Source organism: Corvus kubaryi, unplaced genomic scaffold (assembly GCF_017639235.1).
Source record: "Corvus kubaryi isolate FWS band 111438036 unplaced genomic scaffold, C.kubaryi_AGA036_p1.0 split3-73, whole genome shotgun sequence".
Lineage (NCBI taxonomy): Eukaryota > Metazoa > Chordata > Aves > Passeriformes > Corvidae > Corvus > Corvus kubaryi.
The window spans coordinates 24,113,286-24,138,684 of NW_024582091.1; the positions used below are offsets into that span (position 1 = coordinate 24,113,286).

General features: G+C 44.7%; 1 protein-coding gene across 9 annotated transcripts in view; it reads left to right on the top strand.

Annotated features, from left to right (window-relative positions):
* The window catches only part of PRDM1 (PR/SET domain 1), a 112,654-nt gene extending 93,312 nt beyond the window's left edge, over positions 1 to 19,342 (top strand). For 8 of the 9 annotated variants that reach the window (XM_042017253.1, XM_042017255.1, XM_042017251.1 and 5 more), the window contains 5 exons: positions 2,952 to 3,071; positions 6,166 to 6,418; positions 14,231 to 15,339; positions 15,641 to 15,769; positions 16,186 to 19,342. In XM_042017253.1, the coding sequence (XP_041873187.1) occupies positions 2,952 to 3,071; positions 6,166 to 6,418; positions 14,231 to 15,339; positions 15,641 to 15,769; positions 16,186 to 16,761 (2,187 nt within the window). In that variant the 3' untranslated portion in view covers positions 16,762 to 19,342. Of the gene's footprint in view, positions 1 to 2,314; positions 2,336 to 2,951; positions 3,072 to 6,165; positions 6,419 to 14,230; positions 15,340 to 15,640; positions 15,770 to 16,185 lie in introns of those variants that run through there. The other variant, XM_042017258.1, reaches the window with a different exon arrangement.
* Positions 19,343 to 25,399: the final 6,057 nt, after the last annotated feature.

The window sequence follows — 25,399 nt, forward strand, 5'->3', positions numbered from 1 at the left end:
GCGCGCCCGAGCGCCGCTCGCAGCCGGCCCCGCTCGGGCAGGGGGCAGCGGGCTCCGGCTGACGCCGGGCTGCACCTTCCTGCTGGAAATGCTGTTGCACTGAGAGGAGGGACGCGGCGGAGTGCCGGGAGCTTTGAAAGGAGAGGGGGTAAGCGCCTGTGGAGAGAACTAGCGGGGGCAGCAGTGGCTGCCGTGCGGCGCGGTGCGGGCCCCGCAGGCAGCGCCCGGGCGGCGGCAGCAGAAGGGCTCCGCTTCTGGGAGCCCGCGCCGGGCTCCCCGCGGCTCCCGGGAAGGGCTCCGCGCCGAGCGGAGCGGCGCGCTGGAGGACACCTGGCGGACAGAGCTTCGAAGTGCTGCTCTGGCACAGCCCTCCGGCAGCCCGGGGGCGGCTCACCCCCGGCTCCGGACCCGGAGCTGCGCCGCTGTCCTACCGGCCAGCCCTCGGCAGCTCCCTGCTTCCTTCTCTTAAGCCGCCCCCGCTAAGCTGCGGCGGGGCAGGAGCCCCTTTTGGCTGCGGCAGGGGGCTTGCCGGCAGTCTGGAGCCAGGCTGCCTTGGCACTTCTGGCACCCTTCTGCTGGCAGGTGCCCCTCCTCGACCTCATCAGCTGAGCTGGTGAGGGAACAGTGGAGGCCGAGAATTGCTGACCAGAGAGCTACCGTCAGCTAAAAGTCGTCTGGACAGCTTTATAGCCTGGTTTAGCAAAGCTTCAGCGTTGGCACACACAGATGTGCAGAACCTCTTCTGCCAAATTCTGATGGGTACAGGGTGAGAAATCATCTTTGCTTCTCCCCTGGCATAGCTGAATACAAATGCTGTCTGTAAGGTGGATATCAAAAAGTATCTGCTGTGTCAGAGACTGTTTCAAGTTGACTAGTTCAAGGAGTGATTTCTAGAGATTCTGAGAATTTCATTAGTCGTTTTAATTAGGGCCAAGGTATTTTTAAAACCATGAAAAATCTCAAGCTATCATGCAGTAAAACTGGTAGGGTGTGCTTGTAGCTTGGTTGTGAACTTTTCTTGAGAGGGCAGATGGATGTAAATGAAGATACATAAGGAAAATGAGAAGAACATCTGCCTTTTTCAGCTCTCTATGAGACATGTATAAGCAAGACAAAAATAAAACTGAGCCACTGAGCTTGTTTCAGCATATGGTAGGTATAGGAAAATTTCTGGAAGTCCCTCTTCTCTCTCTTCAGTCCAGATGCACAGATCAATGAAGCATTTAACTACCTCTCCTGTTGATGTTTTAATTTTTTTTCTTTGTAGTGTGCTGAAAACACATGTTAAAATGCAAACAAGTACAAACAGCCACCACGTACACCCACCAATCTGTTTCCAGGTGATTTCTTGAATTCATGGCTGTTATTTGTCCCCTTTATTTTGACATTTAACATGAAATTATGCTAGGTGTTCATTTTTTACTGGGAGTTTTAATCTTGACCAGTACACAGGCAAGGATTTATGTCTGCCTCTTCACTTACACATTAAGGATCGTACAATGTAAGAAAATGTAGCATGAGAAAATCAGAAGGCTTAGCTCATTTGTGAAGTGCTGTCTACGTACAGTCCAGGGTTTTTACCACCCTTTGCTGAGAAGGACTGTTAAAAGAAATAGAAAAGCTCACTGGAGTGAGCTATCTGTAGATTCTGATGAGTGCTAATCTGCTTTGGTAAGGACATCGATTCCTTGTGGGGTACAGACAACAGTAATCCCAGCTCTCAGTCTTCCTCAACTACTGCTGGTGTTCCTGTCTTGTTCTGAAATCCTGGCAAGCAAAAAGACAAGTGGCAAGATGTGTGAAGGGGATAAGCTTAATACATTTTGCCATGACAGTTTATAATATATTTGGTTATAATACCAAATTAATGGGCTTTTTACCTTCTTTTTTTTCCCCACCATCTGAGCAGCAGGATCAATCTTGCAAAGGCTTGGGGTTTTTGGTTTACAAAATTGTTGGGTTTCTAACATTGTTTGGATACATTAAATTTAAGAAAATCGGTGAGAAGCAGAGAGACAAAACCAATAACTCAGCAGTGTTTTGCAAAGGGTTACTCCAAGGCACGTTCTTCTGAATAATGATGAATTGCTTCCTGATTTGTGGTCAGTGACTTTTTTTGGTATAATTACTGTCAAGAAGGAAGCTGAACAACCAGAGTACATTTCTTAGACCTAGCATAGTGGAGCATTTTCTACAAAACCCTTACACCTTTTTTGACCAAACCCACTTGATATATGTTACCGGAACTGATGATTCCTTTTTATACAAGAAGGTGACCTGTGAGTACATGTCCCAGAGTCACTTCATATTCTGTTTAGTATGCCACTGTATGCTGGTAAGAGAACTGAAGGTTGTCTTCTTTTTTTTTTTTTCTTTTTTCTTTTTTTTTTTTTCTTTTTTTTTTTTTTTTTCTTTTTTTTTTTGTGTGTTCTCCTTTTAGCTACTTTAGGGCAGTTATAGACTGAAGAATGGAGGGGGGTGGAGGGTGGTTTCATTTTGATCTGGAGGAGCAGTCATTCCAGTTTCTAACTTATTAGAAAAGCAAGCTCTGTAGCAGTGAAGTGATTGATAGATACTGCATATTTTTGTTTGCTGGAACTAGACTTTTGGGGGTTGCCTTTGATAGGAAAAATAACTTCTGAAGATATTTGACAGTCTCTGTACATTTTGCTTACTGTTTCTTCTTGTAAATGTATTTCCAAAAAGCACATTTTTAAGGTGGTATTCATCATTAACTTCCATATGTCTTAGGAAAATGTTAGTACCTAACAAAGCTGGTTGTATTGTAACCAACACGATTGTTCATTTATTTATTTCTGTTTTGCTGACCTGTCACAAAAAAATTCTTCCACTGATTGCTTTACCGTGTTACATTTGGGGGACAGGGGAGAAGAGGGAGACTTCTCATTTTCTACTGGCAATGGACTGATCCTGTGCTGCTCTTCTCGTAGGTCACTGGAGTTATAAGCAAAGAGTACATCCCAAAAGGAACACGCTTTGGACCCCTGGTAGGAGAGATCTATACCAGTGATACGGTTCCCAAGAATGCGAACAGAAAATACTTTTGGCGGGTAAGCAGGAAAAAGCATCACCACGTTGTTGCAGTAAGCAGATCACTAAATGAGTACGGCTGAGAAGCTGGGTCACTTCCTGCTGCATGATGCAGGGAACAACCTCTGTATGTGGCCAGGCACAAACAGGGCCAGTGGGTGAATTAAGCCAAGTAAAAGCCTGGCTATCTTGGATGTAGGGACTGTGTGGGTGGAGAGAGCAGTGGAGATGCACAGCCCTTCCTGGCTCTGTCTTCTAAAATGTATCAGTGCTTGATTCTGTACAGAAATAGTTGTGCTGCTTGCTGTAAGGGCGCAGGTTATTTTGCATTTCTTCATAGCGGGAAGTCATTCTGATTTATGCAAGTATCACGTCCTTGTTTTTTCCCACTATGAAGAAGCTGTGAAAGTACTGCATAAGGTTTCACTCTGGAATTATGATATATTTTGTGACATTTTTTCCTAGGTCTTGTATAGAACTGCTGTAACACAGTAGTGGTAGTCTTCAGTGTATATCATTCAAGTAATAAATTTTTCTAGGCCTCCTCAGAATTGTTAAAAGAACAGCTCATGGATCTTAGCAAAGGGAAAAGAGACAAACACCAGAGGTGGTGCCTAATTTGTACTCCATAGCATAAACTGGAAGGGAGCAGCAGCCAATATATTTTGGCTTGGGCAGTCTGTGCTGGGGAATATGCTTCCAGTTTATCAGCTGACATAATCCTCATTTTCCTTACAGACACATTATTAATTGTTAGAGAACATTCTTTCAGCCCCATCTCCTTCCATGGATTTGTTTTGCTGCCTTCTAGCCATGTAGGTTGTGTCTAATTCCGTGGATATGGGACTGTGTCCAAGCCTCTACGCTCAGGTGCCTGCCTGCCTTAGTAATATCCCAACCTCATATCCAGGTGAAACCCAGGGCACGCACCAGCATTTCCCACACCCCTTTCTTCCTACCTAATTGAATCATTTTGGTTTTCTCAGATCGTCTTTGTACGACGTAATACAGCATTGCACAGGCAGTTATTTGCATGTGCGTTTTTACACAGCAGGCAACTGTTTTCACATTAATAAGGCCACAAAATGTTTCTTTTTGCTGAACTTTTAGGGAGCTTGTGTCCAGTATAGGAAGAGACCAGTATGCTGACCCTAGCCCCACCAGTTGTTCATAAGACAGAAGACACAGGGAAGAGGGGCTGCTAACCATCTTGCAGGACTTCATTCCTACATTGCAGTGAGAAAGATGACATCATTCTTACGATGTGATTTTAAGCCTTAATGCGGAGGGATCCTCAGAAATAATATCCTAGGAACCATCTAGGCATCATTAAATTCCCTGTTATAATCTCTTGATTCGTTCAAGACAGACTGCTGCACTGAAAATTAATTCCTTCCTAGGGGTCTGACACAGGCTTGCATATGCAAAGGAAATAATAACACGTGGGAGATAACTCCCCACATGTTATTAAAGGCATCCCGGGCTCGCTGGCAGGAGCGGGAACATCTGCCAGGCGCCCGGGGACGCTGCCTGCGCCCTGCCCGCGCCAGGGGAGCGGGGCCGCCCGGGCCCGCGTCATTTCTGGGAACGCGCCGTGACTCAGCACATCTGGTCGCGCCTTCCCCAGAATAGGTGGGAGCCTGGTGGGTGCCTCTGCCGGAGAGTCGGAGCTGTGGCCCTGACGTGGGAGCGGTGGAGGGCTGGTTTGGGAAGTGGTGGCAGGCGTCAAGCGCCAGAGCCCCGCGTTCCTGGAAGTTTGCGAGCCGGGGTGAGCAGAGAAACCCGAAGGCTCCTCTTGATGCAGCACAACTCGCCCGGCTCCCTTCCATTTTCTCATAACAAACACACCGCAAAATCTCTCGCAAGCCGCTTTGATGAGGCCACATGTATTTCCCCCTTCTCAGTTTACAGGAAGTTACTCTTAAAGAAAGTGATTCTGGTGTTTACGGCCCGCGTTAAAGGGCCAGGCCGCCTCGCCTCTCTGCCCGCCGGGCTTCGGGGAGCATAGGAGGGTCCCGGCCGGCCGGAGGGCGCTGCCCGGCCAGGGAGCTGCGAGAGTGGTGAGGGCACACGGGCAGCAACATCCTGTGGAGTGTTTTCCCTATGAGATAAGCTCTGTCTCCCCTTTGGAAAGGCATTTCCTGCTCAGCGCGGTGCATTGCTGGTGCAAGCTGCTCCCACTTCAAGGTCTGGCTTTTGCCTGGTCATTTCATCCAGCACGGAACTAGTTCCCCTTGAGAGTAAGCAGTGAGTTTTTAACAAGCATGTTTCCTGGATTTCTCTTGACTTTTTAAAAATAATTCTCTTATTCTTACCATTTCGAGAAACAGTAGCTTCTGTCAATGATGGGAACTTCTTTCCCCCGAAACCGCTGAGCAGTTTTCATATTCATGTTTTCTTGCCCCTCCGTGGGCAAGTCAGAACATGTCCCTTGGCAGGAAAAATGACTTTTCATGGGTTAACCCCTCTCCAGGTCTTCCTTCAGTTATGGCAGGTGAATTTCATCTTTGCCTCACCCAGCCTTCCTACAAAAGGGTTACAGTTCAACTATGAGCAAGTGTTGCTTTAGGACTCTGGGGGGGGTGGAGGATGTTTGCATAGTTTAAACCTTGGGTGGAGGTGGTAGGAAACTGCAAGTACAGAGGCCATAGAAAGAGGTGAGAAGGATTCTGACGTAGTGCAGCCAGCCAGTCTTATACACAGGTGACTCAAAGCATTAATGCAAGCATGCACTCAGACCTGCAGTCATCAGCGTCACCCACTTGTTGATCAGAGAATCAGGAAAAGGACTCTAAGGTAGACTGTTCACACAGGGAGAGTACTCTGCGTTTCAGATTTTGGGTCTTGTTTTCCCAAGCTGAGACATAGGCTAAGATGAAATGGAAAAGGTGACTGTGAACTTGCCTTTGAATACCTTCTTAAATCAGAGGATGTCATAGTTGGAAAGGCAGGAACACAGCTTGAACTCTTTACTTCAGTAATATATGCTCTTTAAAAAAAAAAAAAAAAGGGGGAGCTTATCATTTTTCCCCTCTGGACTCTGTGCATACGTGTTGCGTATTGTGCCTATATATATATTTATATATATTCATAAGCACTTCCTCTCTATTCCAGATCTACTCAAGTGGTGAACTTCACCACTTCATTGATGGATTTAACGAGGACAAGAGCAACTGGATGCGTTATGTAAACCCCGGCTACTCTGTTCAGGAGCAGAACTTGGCTGCTTGTCAGAATGGAATGAACATCTACTTCTATACCATCAAGCCCATCCCTGCCAACCAAGAGCTGCTTGTGTGGTATTGCCGAGACTTTGCAGAGAGGCTGCACTATCCCTCCTCCAGAGAGCTGACAATGATGAACCTCAGTAAGTGCATTACAGTATAAACAAGGAATGCTAGTAATGTCTCTTCTGCCTATACGATCTAATAATAAGTTGTATAATTACACAGCTGCATCATCTGTTGTGTCACAGGAGGTAGCTTGGAGTGGAAAAGGGGAATTAAAAAACCCAACACAAGAGAATGTTAAAAAGGGGAATTAAAAAGCCCAACACAAGAGAATGTTAAAAAGGGGAATTAAAAACCCAACACAAGACTCTGTGCCTGTTCAAATGGAAAGAGGTTATAAAATCTGAGCAGTTGCTTGTTTACACTCTGAGTCTTATCTGGTGAAATTCTGGACAGACAACCTGACCTCTGTCTTCCTAACCATAGCTGTTGGTTCACTCTCAGACTTTCCAATTTCAGATCTCACAGTGTGTTGAGCAAAAGTCTGCTTTGGTAGCACATACTAAAGGCTGGGCTGTCCAGTCATGCTCCCAAAGGGCTGCCCTCGCTGTACCAGGAAGTGGCAATGTGCCATGACTCTGTCTAGGTGTCTGACAAAATACATGTTTACTGCATAATGCACTTTGAGCCTTGCATCTACACGTATTTATCTAATGGGACCAAACCTCCTGTGGTCTTCTCATCTGGTTACTTATGTTTTAAGGTCAGTGTACTTTGTCCTCATTTCTTGGCTTTATATTGCAGCTTTCATTTTCTGTTCAAAAATAATAGCACTGGTAGCAGAGGGAAGAGGTGTTTCCAGGAGTTTGTGTTCCTCTGTGATTTCTGATGATCTCCAGCCTTGGTGCTTTACTTCTCACTTAATCACTGCCTGATACCTCACCCAGAGCCCCTCTAGAGAAGGAAAGATTCATGCTGACTTCTCAGTGGACTCTTAGGCTGCTTCCCCTGCTGCTGCTCTAAGATAGAGCAGAGTATTCTTTTGTCCTTCTGCCAGTGACTACACCGAAACTTGAAGGACAAACTGCAAGCAGGATTTTTTTTTTTTTAATATAAAGAACTATTTATGGTTATTTGGCAACAAGAATGGGTTAAAAAATATCATTGTAACTTTGGGGATCATTAGAATTGTCATCCCATGTTACAAAAATGATATCACACATTCAGATTAATCAAAAGTACATCTGTCCTCTGTGGGTGTCACCCTTTCCCTAGTTTTTTGTCTTTTCCTACAAATTAATAGAAGAAAACCTGTTGTCTCTTAATGACAGAGGGAAGAGAGGGAGGGAATGTCTTACGCAGCTATATTCTCTGTTCAAAAACGATCTCACTGATTCTGTCATCTTTGCACATATGTCATCTCGCCACTCTCTGTGCAGTTTTATTTCCTGATATGATGAACTGTTGGCTTTTCAGTAAGACCTGCAGGTGAGATGAGACAACAGCATGTAGGGCTCTGGTGGATGAGGAGTTTGCTAAGATCTGGTCAGGCACATTTGGCCACTAGCTAGGAGGACACACAAACGCAGGATCGGTTTCCTGCATCTGCTGGCACCTTAGGCTTCCTTGCAGAAGTAGCAATGAATGTATTTGTAAAGTGTTTCTTACTCTGTCCAGTTACTCTTAATCAGGTCAAAACTACGGGTGTCTAGACATGGCAGAATAACTGATTTTAGTAAAAGCAGTAGGCTCAATACAAGGATTTAAAGAAATGGGAACTTGAGCCACAATTTTGTAGTTCAGCCTTAACGTTTGCAGTTTTTCCAGATGCTGAGGTTGAAACAGACATTTTTCTTTTTTAAGATAATTATATTTAAACCATTTAGAAATTTTATGTTAGCTCCTTCCACCTAAAGAAAATAGCAGTTCAGAAAATGAGAAAAAATTTTCACACATTTTTTTCTTTTCCCTCATTCTTGTGACCAGCACATTCAGGCCTAAAGCCTGCAGCTGGGCCAAAAACCCTACAGGTACCATAAGGGTTGAGGTTTTCTAAAGTTAACCTTTTGAAAAGTGTGGAAGAAAAATCCAGAAGTCTCCCAAAGATCCTTATTTGCCAAAGTCCCTGCAGCAATGGTGCAAGCAAGGGTGGTTTTTCCAGCATTAGTACTGGAACCAGATGAGTTTACCATGAATGCCAGTACTGTTTAGCTTTCTTCTGCTCCTTTCTCCCAGGCCACTAGTTAAATCTAAAATTAGAGAGCATTGTGCTGCCTCTCCAGCCTCTCTCTCTCTCACAAAGCCTGGCCAAGGTACCCTGGCACTGCATTCATCCATGAGTAAAGCACAAAGGGTTTGTCTCCAGTTCACTGGCACCCTGCACCTGCTACAGACGTAGGGCTTTGGCCCATCAAAACAGTCTTGCTTGAGGGGATCCCCCACCTGCTAGGAAGTCAGTTAAGTCCTCTCCAGCCAAATGGATTGTTAATAATTTGGTGTTCAAAGTGGTATGGCTTCCCTCAGAGGAGCAGGGGAGCATCACCACCTCTCACAGCTCATGGCTGCTGGTTTTGGCACCCACTGAGGAGGAGGGAGGGAAAGTTGGAGTCCAGGTCCCAAGAGGCATGCTGAAGTCAGGGCCTCCTCCCATGGGATACACACTGGTGTGGGCGGGAGGCTGCCAGTGGCTGTGATGTGTTGCACCCAGATCTCTCCCTTCACTGTGTCTTGGGCGTGCAGTGCTCACTGGTGCCCGTGGGAGGCTTTGGAAGAGTCGCACCTTGGCTGGCTGCCTGCCCAGCCCAGCACAGGAGAGGCCACCTGGGACACACACCTACAGAGACCTTCCAGTCTTGCCAACTTAAAATATAGGCAGCTGCTTTAAGTGCCTCAAGGGTTTGGGGATCACAGCCTTAGAGTTCAGCACCTCAGTTCCTCTTGAAGCACCAGAGCAGGATGGGCCTCTGGGGAAAAATGTATCAGGGAATTTCTCTGGCTTTATTTCCTGTAATTAGTGGCCTCAAAAATGAGAGAACTACCACTTTAGAGCATAAATGTATTTACACACCCACATGTAACATCTACTTGCCTCTGTAACAGCAAACTTTCAAATTAAAGGTAACTTCCCTAGCATTAGTTCATTTGCGCCACAGAAGGAAAGCATCCAGATGCAAGACAGCAATTAGGTATGTACTTAGTTGTGGGTTTAACCCTGTCCTCTGTGTTTTCCTGAATTGGGGCCTTTGACCCAGTCCTTCGGACGCTGGAGCACACACCTACCTTCACAGCTGTGATTAGCTCTGAGTGGAGCTACATAACTTCAGATAGATGTTGAAGTGCCTGCAAGGAGTTGCACAACAGTGGCAGAGGCAAGACTCCACATTATCCCAATGCTGGAAACTCAGTGTCATTCCAAATTATCCCCTTCTCCTTCCTGCCTGTTTTGAGGCCCCTGATGTTTTTTGTCAAGATTTGAGATGTCACCTTCAGATGGTGCCATTGTCCAGAAAATAGTTTTAAGTATGGTGACACAAGATTTCTGTATTCTGCTAAAAATAAATTATCAGTAATTTGTTAAATGTGCTTAACCTCATTCAACCGCTCCTTCAGATTGTCTTTTAGTCTGTGATTTTTTTTTTTAGCAAAGACTGAGGAAATTTGCGTTGGTGGTTCCACATAGTTTAGAATTTAATTCTTACCTCAACATGGGAGGATTATTTTGGGATGGAGGGGTGGAGAGGATAACAGTTAAAAAAAACCAACCAAACAAAAAAAACCCTATACAACAAAAGCCCAACAAAATCCAAACCATTGCATTGACTCAGGACATGACTATTTGATAATAATGTTCATATATTGCAATCATATGATGCAACTTCCTGCTGCTCATGTCATGTTTGTCTCCTCAGTCAAGTACGGGCAGGTGACATCTTTTGGTCAAGCTTCAGAAAAAAATTCAAGTTGGGGGAAGACTATTTACAAAATACTTGGCAATCTTTCTGTTTCATTAACAGGTTTAACAAGGCATTATTTAAAATGTTTCCAGTTCTGTGAAGATTAAGTTTTTAACGCTTTTTTTTTAAATGCTATTTAATCTTTTCTTCCTGCTGGCCCTGATATGCTGGCCGTTAGCTCAGCCCTGTCGCTCGTTTTCCCTTTTGTTTATGGGCAGTTTCACTTTCTGGTTTTGAAGCTTTTCTGTTTGGGTTGATAGGAAACATCTGCACTTGCTTAAAAAAATGCCTCCTGGAATGTTCAAAAGGGCTCAGGAAAACGATTTTTAAATGATATGAGAGGTTGTCTTCACAAAATCAGAATTCAGGGCCTGAAGTTGTCTTAATATTGAGAATTATTTGAAGGCTCCCGGAAAGACCTTCTCTGAGCAAAAAGTTTTCAAAGGCATGTCACACTGCCATGGACACATTTAGAAAACAGATGATCAAATTATGTACTTCTAAATGTTGGTCTCTGTTCTCATTTTGAGTGGAAACAGTCTTTGTTTTGCCCGCTTCACAACTTCGAGGTTCTCTTTCTACTAGCAAAAGAGGTGCTTAATTTAGATCAAAAATGTGAATCGGCATAATTAAGCTCCACCACTCAAAGTGTTCAGTACCATCTCACTCCTGAAATTACTATTGAAATTACTGTCTGCCTACAACCGTTTTTCAAGTTTTTAGAGAAAAAACCAGATCACTGTTTTCATGAAATGTTTGTCAGGCTACTGCTCAGAGCACAAGAACCAAGAGCAAAGGCTATAGCTCTGCAGCAGTCTGTAGCTGGAACACCCACATTGGAGTGACTTCAGGCAGCCCCTTCACTCAAGTTTTATTAATACTTAAAAGTAACAGGAGTTTCGTTCCTTTTCCTCTTGCATGCACGCACTAATCTCAGCAAATATCTGTTTGCAGATAAAAAAAAATCTGAGCAAATAATCTGTTGACCTCAGAAGTGGATCAGACTCCTCAAGAGGCACGTCTGGGGTTTTTTTCTTTCTTCCCCCCCACCCTTCTTAGATCAGTAACTTAAAAATGCAGCTGCACTGTTCTTGTTTTGTCATGAATCTCTTTTCTGTGTGTCTCTCTGACCACAGAAACTAGACAGATCTTGGAATAGTATGTGCCTATATTTAGTATGTATATGTGTGTGTGTGTGTGTGTATGGGGGCAGGGGGAGAAATGCATTTCAAGAGTGAGAGGGAGACATTCTGATTGGTAAAAACTTATATCTAGGATCACAAGTTCAGAAAAAACATCCATTTATAAGAAATATATCTCTTTAACTTTGAAGTATGGCTCCTTTAAGAGCAACAAGAAAGGCTGTAAACCTCTCAATCAGTTTCAGCCCTGGTTTAAATCCACCTTCAGTATAAAACTTAAGAACCTCTCCTTGGCCCCCGACATTACCTTCTCTTATTTTACACAGTGCTGACACACTTGTTTATGTTTTGATCTCTCTGGTGTTCCCAAGTGTCCCTTGTGCTCAGGTAATAGGGGAAAAGCCAAGAGGGGATTTATGGACCACAGATAGCTTGCAAACTAAAGAGACCTATCACAGTTAGACTTGAAAAATAAATTTTAAATACCACAACTTCTGTCTATGCATGGAAATTAGTAGGAGGGACAGCTTTACTGGGAAAATTCAGAGGGGAAGAAAAGAGCAATTATCTTTAGTCAGTCAAGAGAGCATGGGATTGTTGCACAAAGAAAGTTACGATCTCTGCGTGAGCTTCCTTTCTGTCACTCCTGGGCTTGCTCCTGCACATAAGGCACGTACATCCCCACCCTCGTGTTTAACCTTGTGACAGTCGGAGTTGTTTCTCCAGCTGAAGTGGCCCCAGTTTCTCTATCACTTTTCCAGCACCACCAGCATTTCTCCTTCCTCTTCCCCTCCTCCTGGGTTTTTTTCTTTAAAAGAGAAAAGTGTCAATTTGAACTTCCTGCTTGACAGACCCCACTGAGAAACTGATATGGGCCTGATAAGGTGGTATTTATTTATTTTTCCTGCTGCAAGGCTTCACAAGTCCTCCTTCTCACCCCCCTGTCCAGTTTTCAATACTGCCTGGTCTTGATACTTCCCAATGCTGATAGTGTCACCAGGAATGTTTGCTCTGAGAGACTGCTGTGGTGAAAGGCAGCTGATAAGAAGATACAGATAATATTATCCACAGTGCCATTGTGGAGCTTCTTGGACCTAGGAGGACCTCTATGCTGTGCCCAAAAATCTGGTTGACATTTAAAAAATGAGTTACCAGTCCAGGATTACAGACAAAATGACCAAAGAAAGTAGATGTTTTTTAAAGTCAAACAACACAATATGTTATTACTTTATTTTTGATACAGCTCTGGATTAAATTTTAGATACTGAGGGAACTAATTGGGAAGCTCTCTGTGCACTTATCTGTGTACATGCTTGCTGTACAACACTCTTAAGTTTTATCATAAATATTTTAATTGAATTTAACTGTGTTCAGTTGCATTTCATTGCAGCTTGAAAACACACAAATTACCAACAAATCTCAAACTAAATTTGCTTGCTACTAGTCTAATGCCATTTCAAAAAGGATGCTACTGTAAAGTGGGTTGGTGTAAGTAGGCGCGTGCTTTGAAAACAGCTGTTTTCTTGGATACGTTTAATAAATGGCTGTTTCTTTGCCTTATAGGGTAATGTTGCCAAATGATAGATTCCATCAGGGTAGTGCATAGTGAAGCAAAGAATCCGTGTTGAAAGCTGCGTGGTCATTGCCTGTTCTTACGTTCCTCACTGGGTTCAGATGATCCTCCAAAAATCAGAAATAACTGTTTCTCACCTCAGATAGTGAAGTAAGAACAGTCAGTCATGGAAGCAGAAACGTTTCTAAAGGACTGCAATGGTTTAGAGTCACGTACCTACTGGTGTTGGCTTGCACCTCCTGAGGGAAAGCCTGGCACTAACTAAGATAATGAAACCTTCTTGTAGTTTTTCCCCCTATAACAAAATATCTTACAAGTAATCAAGATTATGTAACAAAGATAAAGGCAGATTTGTTTTTCTACTGAATTTGTCTTTCAGTGTGCTGTTAAGATTGTATTATGTCCAGATAGCAAGGTCTTTGAATACAAATAAATAGAATATGTGCTGAACTGAGATGAATGCATGCTAGCTTCTATTTCCTTCTAAATACATATTTCTTTTTCCTTTTTTTTTTTTTAAGCACATTTCAACTTAAGCTGGAGCCAACCAGTCTTGCTTTCTTTTACTTTGCTTCAGCATTTTTTTATAAAGTACAGCTGTAAGCAGAGGAGTTTTGCATAGACTGAATGCCACAGAAATCTGCAGTAAATAGTCTGCTTTGTTGTAGATGTTCCTAAGCAGTATATTTAATGAGTAATGATCTGTTTACTGATGGAGAATACCTTCTCTTTGAAGAAGGCTTTCATCCTAGCCAGCCATGGTTTTTTTGGTACTGTAAGTAATTGAACTGGCTGGTGAAGTGACTGCTGCGGTTTGGCAAAACCCGATTTGTTATGCCTTGTTATTTTACTGAGGAACATTTCTGGGAGCTTGTGTTCTGTGAAGTCCTTCAGTTAAACCTGTATTGTGAACAAATGCTCGTTACCACATTTATTAGAAATACTGCTTAAAGAGACATTCAACAGCAAAGCCAGGCAAATTTAAGGGGAAAGAAAGGTGAAATCAGTTTGCAGAGTGGAGACTGGCACTCTGCAAATGCATCATCATCAGATCTCTATGTACTGGCCTGTATCCCCTAAATTAACAGTGCTTTATATTAACACTTAATACCAGCAGGCATTTCTTCACACAAAAATTAGTTTTCTGGCAAGTTGAATGATTGCTCATCTCTGAGAGATGACCTTCCTTCCCACTAAACTTGTAGGAGTTAGATTTTGTTTTGAAAAGAGATAATACCAGTGACATATCTAAATAATCATTACTTTGTCTTTGTATTTCAGCACAAACCCACGTTAATCCAAAGCAGCACAGCACTGATAAAGATGAGCTTTATCAGAAAAGCATCCCAAAGAAGGAGCACAGTGTGAAAGAAATCCTGAAAATGGAATCCAATCCTCCAAAAGGAAAAGACTTCTTTCAGACCAACATTTCACCAGTTACTCCAGAAAAAGACTTGGATGATTTACATAAGAACTATAGCCCGGAGAGGTGTTTCTTCCCTCGAGTTGTCTACCCAATCCGACCTCACATTCCAGAAGACTATCTGAAAGCTTCCTTAGCATATGGCATGGACAGACCCAGCTACATTACTCACTCGCCCATCCAGGCATCTACTACACCGAGTCCTTCCGGGAGGAGCAGCCCAGACCAAAGTTTAAAAAGTTCAAGCCCCCACAGTAGTCCAGGGGTCACGGTTTCACCTCTGGCACCTACTTCCCAAGAGCACAGAGAGCCATACCCTTACTTGAATGGATCATATGGCTCAGAAGGATTGGGGTCTTATCCTGGATATGCACCCCCTGGCCACCTCTCACCTGCCTTTCTACCGTCCTACAATCCCCATTACCCCAAATTCCTGTTACCTCCATTCAATATGAGCTGTAATAACCTGAGCGCTTTGAACAATATCAATGGCATCAACAATTTCAATCTCTTCCCAAGGATGTATCCTCTTTATGGCAACCTGCTCAGTGGAGGTAGCCTTTCCCACCACATGCTGAACCCTACCACGCTCCCCAGCTCACTGCCCAGTGAAGGAGGCCGTCGACTGCTGCAGCCTGATCATCCAAGAGACTTCCTCATACCAGCACCCAACAGTGCCTTCTCTATCACGGGCGCTGCTGCCAGCATGAAGGACAAGCCATGCAGCCCTACCAGTGGGTCCCCCACCGCTGGTACAGCAGCCAGTTCGGAACACATAATGCAACCTAAACCTACCTCAGTGGTGTTGGCTGCCACCGGCGGTGAAGAAGCCATGAATCTCATTAAAAGTAAGAGGAATGTGACCGGTTACAAAACCCTCCCATACCCACTGAAAAAGCAGAATGGGAAGATCAAGTACGAATGCAATGTTTGCTCCAAGACCTTTGGCCAGCTCTCCAATCTGAAGGTAGGCAGTGGAGAATAAGACAGGAGCCTTCTTTGAAGGCTCAGGTTTCTCCCTGTAGATTTTCGAGGAAAAGCAGGGTCAGGCCTCCCTTGCTTGTTAGGCTGTTTATTCGTCTGGGCTTAGTACAGCATCCCCCAGCAAGAAAGCGTGGTTGTGTGTTTTAATACTGACGCCACCTAATTAACTAGATAACATTGTATTTTGGCAATGGGACTCTTCCGCTGACTTTAGGAAACATCTGAAAGCACTTTTGTTGTAGTACTGGAAACTGCAAATTGTTAATTGCTTTGTCTCTCCCTAGGTGCACCTCCGAGTACACAGCGGAGAGAGACCATTTAAATGCCAGACTTGCAATAAGGGCTTCACACAGCTGGCTCACCTCCAGAAGCACTATCTGGTACACACGGGAGAAAAACCCCACGAGTGTCAGGTATGTAATGCACAGAGAGAGAGATGATTCCTTCTGAGGCCAAAGGGATGGCAGGGCTTTGCACACCCCATACAGTGTGCAGGGAGGGCTGAGGGACAAACCCTTGGCTGCTCAGGGCCAGAATCCACACCGCAGCTGGGCCCAGCCCTTGTGCAGCAGCATCTGTGAGACAGCACGATTGCCTGCAGCCTGCTAGAGCAACATCTGCCTGATACAGTTTTGCCATCAGCCACACTCAAAATGACATTCAGCAATATTTAAATAAAAAAAGGTGGGGATTTTTTTCCCTTTGTGAGAAAGTGTGAAGATATAGAAAGCTGCTGCTTCGTCCTGCCGTCTCCTCCTAGGTGTCTGTGATTTAAACCATAAAATCGCCTCCCACTCACTCGCTGTTTCTCTGCCACCCCCCACATTAGGTTTGTCACAAGCGGTTCAGCAGCACCAGCAATCTCAAAACCCACCTGCGGCTCCACTCTGGAGAGAAGCCTTACCAGTGCAAGCTCTGCCCGGCCAAATTCACCCAGTTTGTGCACCTGAAGCTGCACAAGCGTCTCCACACCCGGGAACGCCCCCATAAATGCATCCACTGCCACAAGAGCTACATTCACCTCTGCAGCCTCCAGGTCCACCTGAAGGGCAACTGCCCCGTTGCCCCTGCCTCTGGCCTCTCCATGGAGGACCTGAACCGAATCAATGAGGAGATCGAGAAGTTCGATATCAGTGACAATGCTGACAAGTTGGAAGAAGTGGAGGACAATATCGACTTAACGTCGATCGTGGAGAAGGATATACTGACCATGCTCAGGAGGGAAATGGAAGGAGCTAATCTGAAAGTCTCTCTACAGAGGAACCTGGGAAATGGGCTTATCTCCTCAGGATGCAACCTTTACGAGTCGTCAGATATGTCAGTTATGAAGTTGCCTCACAGTCACCCACTACCTCTGTTACCTGTAAAGGTCAAGCAAGAAACAATTGAACCGATGGACCCTTAAGACTTTTTGGCAAAGTGATTTTTTTTTATTTATGACTTGGCAAGTCAGGGTGCCTGTAGCAGTTGCTTGTACATAGTTTCAATGCTGCAAAGCAATCTTGGCTTACAGTAGTTTCCCTACGCTCTCCAGCTGAAAGAAGGAACTCCAAAGTTACTGTTTTCTCAGGGCATAAAAAGGGGCAAAGGACTGTGCATTGCCTCGCCAGTTACTAAGAGACAATCATCTATCCATAATTATTTTTTCAATGATAGTACTTCATAATTTATTATGCAATTAATCATTCTAAAAGCAATAATTAGGAAAATGTTTACAATGACTGGAAAAATTCATTGTAATTTTTACTTTAAATGTTTTTATTTTTTGTTTTATGGCCATTCCTTGTAGATATTTTTTTTCTGCACATCTGTTTTAAGAACCCAGGATTAGGGTTTCAGTAAATGTATTTTATGTACCAATGTCTTTTAAACAAATGTGGTTTTTCATATTGCCAAAGTTGGACATGTGACATACAGAATCCTAGATCTGTTGGTTTGAAAAAAAAATTCTGTGTACTTTCATGAGCAAATCACCCCACTGGGAATTGAAAAGCAAAAAAAAAAAACCAAACCAACAACCCAGAGTAGCAGCAAGCAGGGAAGAAAGAACTTCTCCTGCCTCTCAGAGGAGAGGAGAAAGATGTTTCTACCTGCAGCTCTCCCTGGAACAGATGTGGCACAGCAAACACTGACCTGCCATGGACAATACCACAGGTTTTTAGAAAACAGCTCTAGCCCCACATATTGTCATGTAACTTTAAGACCAAAGGAACACATGAGTTTAAAGTGGCTTTTCCAAAATAGAATCTCACATTCTTTTGTTTCCAAAAGCAGTTTAAAAGCAAAGACACAAATATTATTAATATTCTGCCTAAAAGGGGGTTTGGGCAGATTTCTTTCTTCTGATTTTTGTTTTATTTTGGGTTTTTTGGCCAGAGCCTTCCAGGGATAAAAAAAAAAGATGGTCAGATTCCCTGAGAAAGAAGGGGTTCAGTTTTACTTGTATTTTTCTCTCCCACTTTGCCTGGGTAGAAGTGGGGAGCAAAGTCCTTTCCTGGCACATAAATTTTTTTTCTTCCTTCCTGTACGACTCAGATTTTTCTCAGTATTTGTGTTTGTACATTTTGTGGTTAATTTAATTAAAGAAGAAAAGGGCATTGCAAAGTTGTTGAACAACAATTACCTCAGTGCTTGTGTCCAGTGGTGCAGACAATGCTGTTTTACCTAAATGCTTTGCTACTTTAGAGAAGAAACCAAAATGTGCACAGGGAAAGATAGAATGCACGTCCTTTTATCTTTTTGTTTTGCTAAGCCCAAAGATGATATGGTGATGTTTGAGGTGTAGCAAAGAATACATGTATATTTATAGATATATTTATACCACTATACGATATATGTATATGTATATATATTTATACCACTTAAGTTGTGAGCCAAACCATGTAATAAAACCTATTTTTCATCTAAGTGTGAAAATCAAATGTTATCCCAGTTTTGCAAATAACCAGTGACCTCAAAACCAGAAGGTTGTACCGAGGCATTTATCACTTGCAAATACACACGCACAGCTGAAGGTGAAGCCGGGACTTGCAAACACGTGAGTGACATCATCATGCATCCACGTGTGACATCTCAGTGAATTTGGTGGGAATGACCCTGTTTTCAGGCCAGGGCTCCTTCAGTCCCCTGCTCTCCTGGCAGTCTGCGCTGGGAGGGAAGGAGGCTGGTGGTCAGTCAACAGACAGCCAGAAAATGTAACTGAAAGAACTTGAAAAGAAGCCAAATATGACCCGTGCGTGATGTGGTCACAAATCACAGTAAGGGCAGGATGGAAGTCAAGGGGGGACAAGGCCCTTGTCTCATTGTGCCCTGCCACTAACGAGTTGCACAGTCAACTCACATGAATATAAGTAGCATTATTACACACCTCCCTCCATGTATCCCTTTTTGTCTGGTTATGTTCTTAAAAAAATTTTTAAAGTCCACCTCAACAATTCAGGATTCGGTGGTCTTTTTTTTTCAGCAAACTTCATTTTAATGCCTTCTGTAAAAAAAACAAACAATCCTGAAATACAGGTCTCCCAACACAGCTTTTGAAGGGCTCCAGTTCATAACATTTCCACTCCTGCAAATTGTGAGGCTGACATCTTTTAAATGTAGCAATAGTTCATAAATATAGTACTTAATTGTAGGATAAACCAAAGTATCACTACTCTGTCACTGGACACACACTTTTCCTATTATTGCCTGTAGTGCTTTCTTGTATTTGATACAAAATTTACAAGAATTTATATGCATCAGCTTTAAGAATTGTTACTTCTCTTTACTGTTTCCCCCTTCCCTTAGACGTTTTACATGTGAATGTAGCAACAATCAACAGTGTTTTTGGGGGTTTTTTTGTCTCTCTTAAGAAAGACTCTGACCAAAGTTAACAGGCTTTTTACTTTGCTAGAACAACAAACTATCGTATGTTTACGTATTGGTTTACATCATTATTTATGTGCAAATTGTCAAATGTAAATTAAATATAAGTGTTCATTGCTTTACTGATGCTTCCCTTGTCTTCAATCTCTCTGCACCAACTGGGTGCGCAGCCTGGTTGTGGCCCCAGTGCTGCTTCACTGAGGGCACTGGTGTCTTCAGCAATGCTGACTCCTGCCTTTGTGGGTTCTGATTTTCCCTCATTGAAAGCTGCAAACAGCAATGCCAGAGCTGAATACCCTGGCTTCATTTTGTACAGAGGTTTCCTCAGTTTCAGCCAGTACCTTTTAAAAAAAAAAAAAAGCCAAGAATTTTCTGTGTTTCAATGGAAATACTTGAATGCTATCTGTCTCAGAGATATGTGACCAGGGTTCTCATTTACATTTTTCCAAATGATTGTCATTTCTGGCCTGAAACCATAACCACCAGGACCACAATGACACACTCAAAATGTCAGTGTGAGACCACTTAGTCCTGTCTCAGCATGGTGGGAACTGCATTCAAAACAAACGTGGATCTGTTGTTAAGTGCTCACAAAGGAGATGTGAACACTGCACTAAATCCAGGGGAAGGTCAAGTGTCCACCCCTCCCTCCCCACCTCAGCCCAAGAGTAACAGCAGGCCAGGATGCCCCAGAAAGCTAATTCAACATTTGCTACTTCCATCATTTACCGTGAGATCTAAACCAGAGAGGCCATGTGCTGCCCTGCCCTACCTGAATGTTAAAGAAATAACGTTCCTGCGCATATTGAGACACTCAGCGCCGTATGATGTTTTAAAAGTATTTCACTGTCCTCTTAAAAAAATTCATTTAAACATCTGTCTCAAGAATTTGAAATACTGCCAACACCGAACTGTGGAGTTAAGAAAACCAGAGCACTGTTGTCATAAACGTGCCAAATGCAGCATGTTATATTCCCATATTCGACAGAGCTATTGCTGTAATAATTTTTTGTAAAAAACATAGGATAACCATTACCACCATAAATCATACTTCATTACTTGGCAGAGCGTTACGTTGTGCTGGAGAGTTATGTCCTGGGGACACTTGTAAGCTTTAGAAGATGTTTAATAAAACACATTACATAAAAAGACAATGCACGTTATAGATCACAGCCTCGCGAGGCCGAGCCCGGCAGCTGCTGCCTTGGTTTCTGGCGGCCCCCAAGCCGGATGGAGCCGCTGATGGCATGTGCTCCGAGCAGCAGTACAGCGGGATTCAGCCATGGCAACACCACCACCACCAGGTCGGATAACCACAACAGCGTTAACTAGGGGCAGGGGGGAAAAGCTAATCGATTTGGGAGCTGCCACAAAACGCAGCCCTGCGACAGCGCGTGCCCCAGCACAGAGCCGCTGGCTGCCTGTGGGCGGGCAGGCCTCATGCCCGTCTTGCTGCCGTCAGTGTGAAAATGTTCAGGGGCCAAACGTGTTGGGCAATGTGGCCTTGCCAGCTGAGCTGCTTTGCCACAGGACAGGGTGAATTACAGCTGAGATAGACTCAAGCACAGATTTAGGGAGGATCCTGCCATTCTGGCTGGTTTATAAAGCCCAGTGCCTCTCAGCTGGGTACTGGGGAGACACCGCTAATTCCCAGTGTGGCCAATTATGGCCTTGAGGTCGAAAATGAAAAATGTGACTCATTGAGGGGGTATGAGCCCTTTGGGTTCAAATCAGTGTCTGCCAGTGCACGGCTGCGTCTCAACACGTGCTGGGACCGCGTGGGATGCGGCCCAAAACCTTTGCTGTCATTCAGAGGTGTTACATTAGAGTGAGGGAAATAGTTGTGGCTGTAATTAAAGGCAGCCAGGAAACACTTGGCTAATTACTGCATGAGCTGGAGCTGAGTGGATGCAGTGCAGCTGAGGAATGTGCCCATCATGGGGCAGGTATCTGCAAAACACAGGCTGTCATGGTGGCTAAAGAAAAACTCACTGACAGCATCAAAGCAGCCGCCCTGGCACTGAGGGGGAGGTTTCCCTCCTCTGCCCAGGGTTGGGGTAGGCTGGCAGGGAAAAGGCAGCTGCCTGGCCTGGGATGTGGGGGGCACAGGTTGACATTTTGGCAACTTCAGCACAGTCTTGCCTGAACAGCAGAAAAACAAGACTTTTTGTCAAAGATATGGCACTTCCCAAAACCGTAAGTGTTTAATTTTTCATGAGATGATGAAACAGATCCATCCTGCAACCAGCATGGCTGCTGTCCTTCCCATTCTCATGGGAAGCACATGGAAGAGCTGGCAAGGAGCACATTTGCATCCCAGTTGAGGCCACCTTTGTACCAACTGCCATCAATGATAGAGTTTCCAACATGCTGCATGACTCTGCTTTCACTCATTTTTAAGAGATTGGGGAACATTTCCCAGCACTCCACTGTGGCAGCCAAATGGGAGAGGGACCACTAAGCCTCACCAAGTCCCTATTGCTGCCTGAGTGCTGCCTTCTAATGCAAAGTTGTATTCTTGTCCCATGATAGAGAGGTCAGGTGTCTGCTGCGAGGTGTGTGCAAGCAGACATTGCCTTCTGCTTCAAAGTCAAAGTATCCTTAATTCCACCATGAGAGCTTGCACCTTGGCACTGGTTGAATGGTGCTCTGCACAGGAAAACCCAGCCCAGGAAAGATGAAATGGTGCTTTCCACCTCCAGGCAGCACAGGCTCTGCTGGCTCAGGCTGTTCAGCTCTACAAACTTCAGCCTGCACAAGCTCACCTAGGAAAGGCCCCTGAGACATCACCCCCGGCACCCTTTTCTAGAGCACAGCAATACAGCTCCCTGTGCCAGCCAAAGCCCAGAGCCTGAACATCTGTCTCCTGGCACTTCAGAGGCACCTGCCAGCCACCACATCCAGCCACAAATTGCTTTCTGAAGCTGGGGGTTACACAGACTGCCTGCCACGATAGGTAAACAAGGGAGCAGAAGCCCAGTAGTGGGGCAAGGATCTGCAGTGACTGGGTGGGTGGCACACACCCCTAAGAGCTGATCCTCCCTGGCAGGGGGGAACTCTGGCACAGGGCATGCATGAGTTTCTGCTCCTTTTTGACACCAGGGCTTGGGGCAGAAACCTGTTCCCAAAGCATGGAGACAGGCAGCACCAGTGTGTGCACTGGGCAGAGATCTCTAAAAAGAGATGCCTGGCCCTCCAGGAAAGGGAGATGGACACTCAGAGCTCCCTCCTCCCCGTGAGCTGTCAGCCAGGCACCTTGGTGACATTTGGGTGCAGTGGGCCTTCCTTCCTCCTCCCCAGCTGCACGTGGAGAGATGGTTGGGATGCCAAACCACTTAGGTAGGTGTGACAAAATAGCCCTATTGAAGGGAGCAAAACCAGTATGACTTCCTTATTGTGCAATGATTAATAAAGGCTTTCAGCTCTTTTTCTCCATTAATTGTGAATAAGCAAGTCCTTGATCATTTCCTTATCCAAGGACCGAGTGAGATTCCTTACAGCATTCCTGCCCCAAAGTGGCCACACTGCGCTGGGAAGAGAAGCGATTCCTGCAATATTGAAACCACGCACAGCAAAATCAGAGGCTGAAAACCTCTTTCCCAGTTCGCCCGTGCTGAGGACTCAGCTGTTAGAATGTGGTACCAGTCTTAGGGTTAAGGAGACCCAACGCTCCTGCCTTTACCAGCTGAATTTTACACACTAAATCCTAACTTAAATGAGCAAAGCAGTGGCCAGCTTTTGGGCAGGAAGAGGAGTGTGGAAGGCAGCATTCTGTATGTGATTTCTTGGATATTATAGTTCCCAGTCTCCCTACAGCTTTCCTATGGCAAAATTTTCTGTGTGAGAGCTGTCCTTCTGTGAACTCCAGGAAACGTTTTTCTTCCCCCACCTTCACCTTCTTAGTCTACCTTGTGTATTCAGATGACCTTTTGTTTTTAAGGGACAGGTTCTGTACATCTTTACAGACCAGATTTGCTCTTCTTGTCAGCCTCAAAACCCTATGCACAAATTCTTTACTAAGAGAGGGGAGTTTGGTTTCTTCCGGCTACGCTGGAGCCACGTCCCTAGGCGGGGACCCAGTTACCAGGCTGGGTGGTATCCCAGAGAGGTCTCACTTTACTCACAACCAGTCATGAAAAAAACAGAAGTTAAAAATGTTGTAGAAATTGCAACCAGGTGCTAAGGGGGGCAAGAATACATGAAAAGTGAAAATTTGCCTTTTTAATAAGCCGTTACAAGTTGGGTGTTTAGGAGGGAACACGCGCTGGTGCTTGTAGTCATTCAGTGAAGATTTGATGTGTGTGCGTGTTTTTAATGAGACCAGAGGGTGCAGAACAGGGCTCCTTTTCTAATCTATATTGCAGCAATTTGTGCATGTCTGTAGCTGTGGGTGTTATGTGCTTTCTACTCTGAGTGGTGAGTTTCAGTTTGATTCTGCTCTTGAGAGCTGTGGGGACAGTTTGCACTCGCCTTATCAATGCAGAATCCAAATTGCTTCACAGTGCACCCAGCCCCCTGACACTGCAAACTGAGAAAATACGCTTTAAGCACAGAGAAGTGAGAGAGGTGACAACCAGAGGGCTTTTTCTCAGCAGAGCATCCCAATCTGCCAAAACCCTCACAACCCAGTCAGTGGGGCAATAAGCTGCCTCTAGAGCCACAACCTCAGTGCCACAGTGAGAGGCCCCAGCCAGGATCCCAGCTAGCAGAGCCAGGATTCCAGGGCTGGGGCTCTTTTCTTACATCCCCTTTGTCCTAAAATCCTGCTTCAGCCCTGTTCCCTTGCACTGATGTCCCAGCACTGGGGTCCCAGCCTGGCAGCTACAAACGGGACAGCTGCAGGACATGCTTGCCCATCCCTATTCTTCCCTGGGCTGGCCCTGAGCAAGTCTGGCCACAAGCCACTGACCAAAATTGTGCCTATGATTAGAGATGGCAGCAAGGGAAGGGCAGGGCAGGTATGTCCATGGCCCTTGGGAAGCAGCTCTAGATTGGCTCCGAAGGCCTGTGGTCTCAATAGTAACTCCTGTGCCCAGCTGTGTAGTTGATTTCCACATGAGCATTGCTATCTTTCTATCTGTTTGCTATAAACACCCAGCTTTTAGACTACACACCAATGCCCCTACTGGCTGTCCTGCTGTCCCCACATGGGCTGTGACTGAGAGGAGCCATTCAGGAGGATTTCAGCGTAGCTCCCTGGGAATACCCCAGTTCCTATTGCCCTCCTTGGGAGCCACATGCCACAAATCACTGGGAGACTTGTTCATAAAATACCTGAGTATTTCTAAGATGAAGTTAAGACCTACATAGGAACTATGTGCAGATTTCCTTCCTCCCTCAGATCTGCCTGAGTTTGTAATCCCCTCCAGATACAATATTCAGGAGTGACTGTGTTGTTTGCTGCACTGTCGTTTGTCTTGCTTGACCTCAAAAAGCAGCCCAGGAGATGAGGTGGAACAGTGGCTGCAGGTGCAAGTGGTTCAAGATCTGCTGGGCAGGGGCAACATGGCCCAGGCCCTTCTGCTGTGTAGGGCAGGATTATCCTTATCCTGCTAGTGAGCACCCAACAGAGAGGAAGGCTGAGGAGTGGAGGGGACAAACCTTAAAGGAGGCACAGTGCTCTCCAATTTCTTTCAAAATCTTAGCTATTCATCTGAATTGAGGAGGCTAGAAAACAAGGGCCCTCCTTGACCATTAAACCCATTTCCTGAAGCAGCACACACCCCTGCAAAACACTCTAAGTGCCTTGTTAGACATGAACATGCTAAATCTCAGTTTTTTGCCACCGGTCGCTTGTCCATTATCTCCCTCTGCATCCATTAGCCACAAGAAAATGCCTCAACCCCATGCGAGTCTGACTCCAAAAATATATCCAGGGATGGAGCCAGACACAGAGTTCAGTTACAGGTTCTCATTTACCCCAGATTTTGGGTGTTTAAGTCTGGGAATACCAGTTGATGCCATTCCTACTACATTTAAAAAAAAATTAATTTTCAGTGTAATTATTAAATCAGTCTAAACACTAAGGCAGTGATGAGTATCTACATGGGGGAATATATCCAAGATCAAGCTTATCTAACAATGTGGTTTAAGGACAAACTTTTTATTTTTAATCTAAAAAGTTCAGTACTTCAAGGCCAGAGCTAAACAATAAAGACAAGGACCCTGGAGCCAAGATG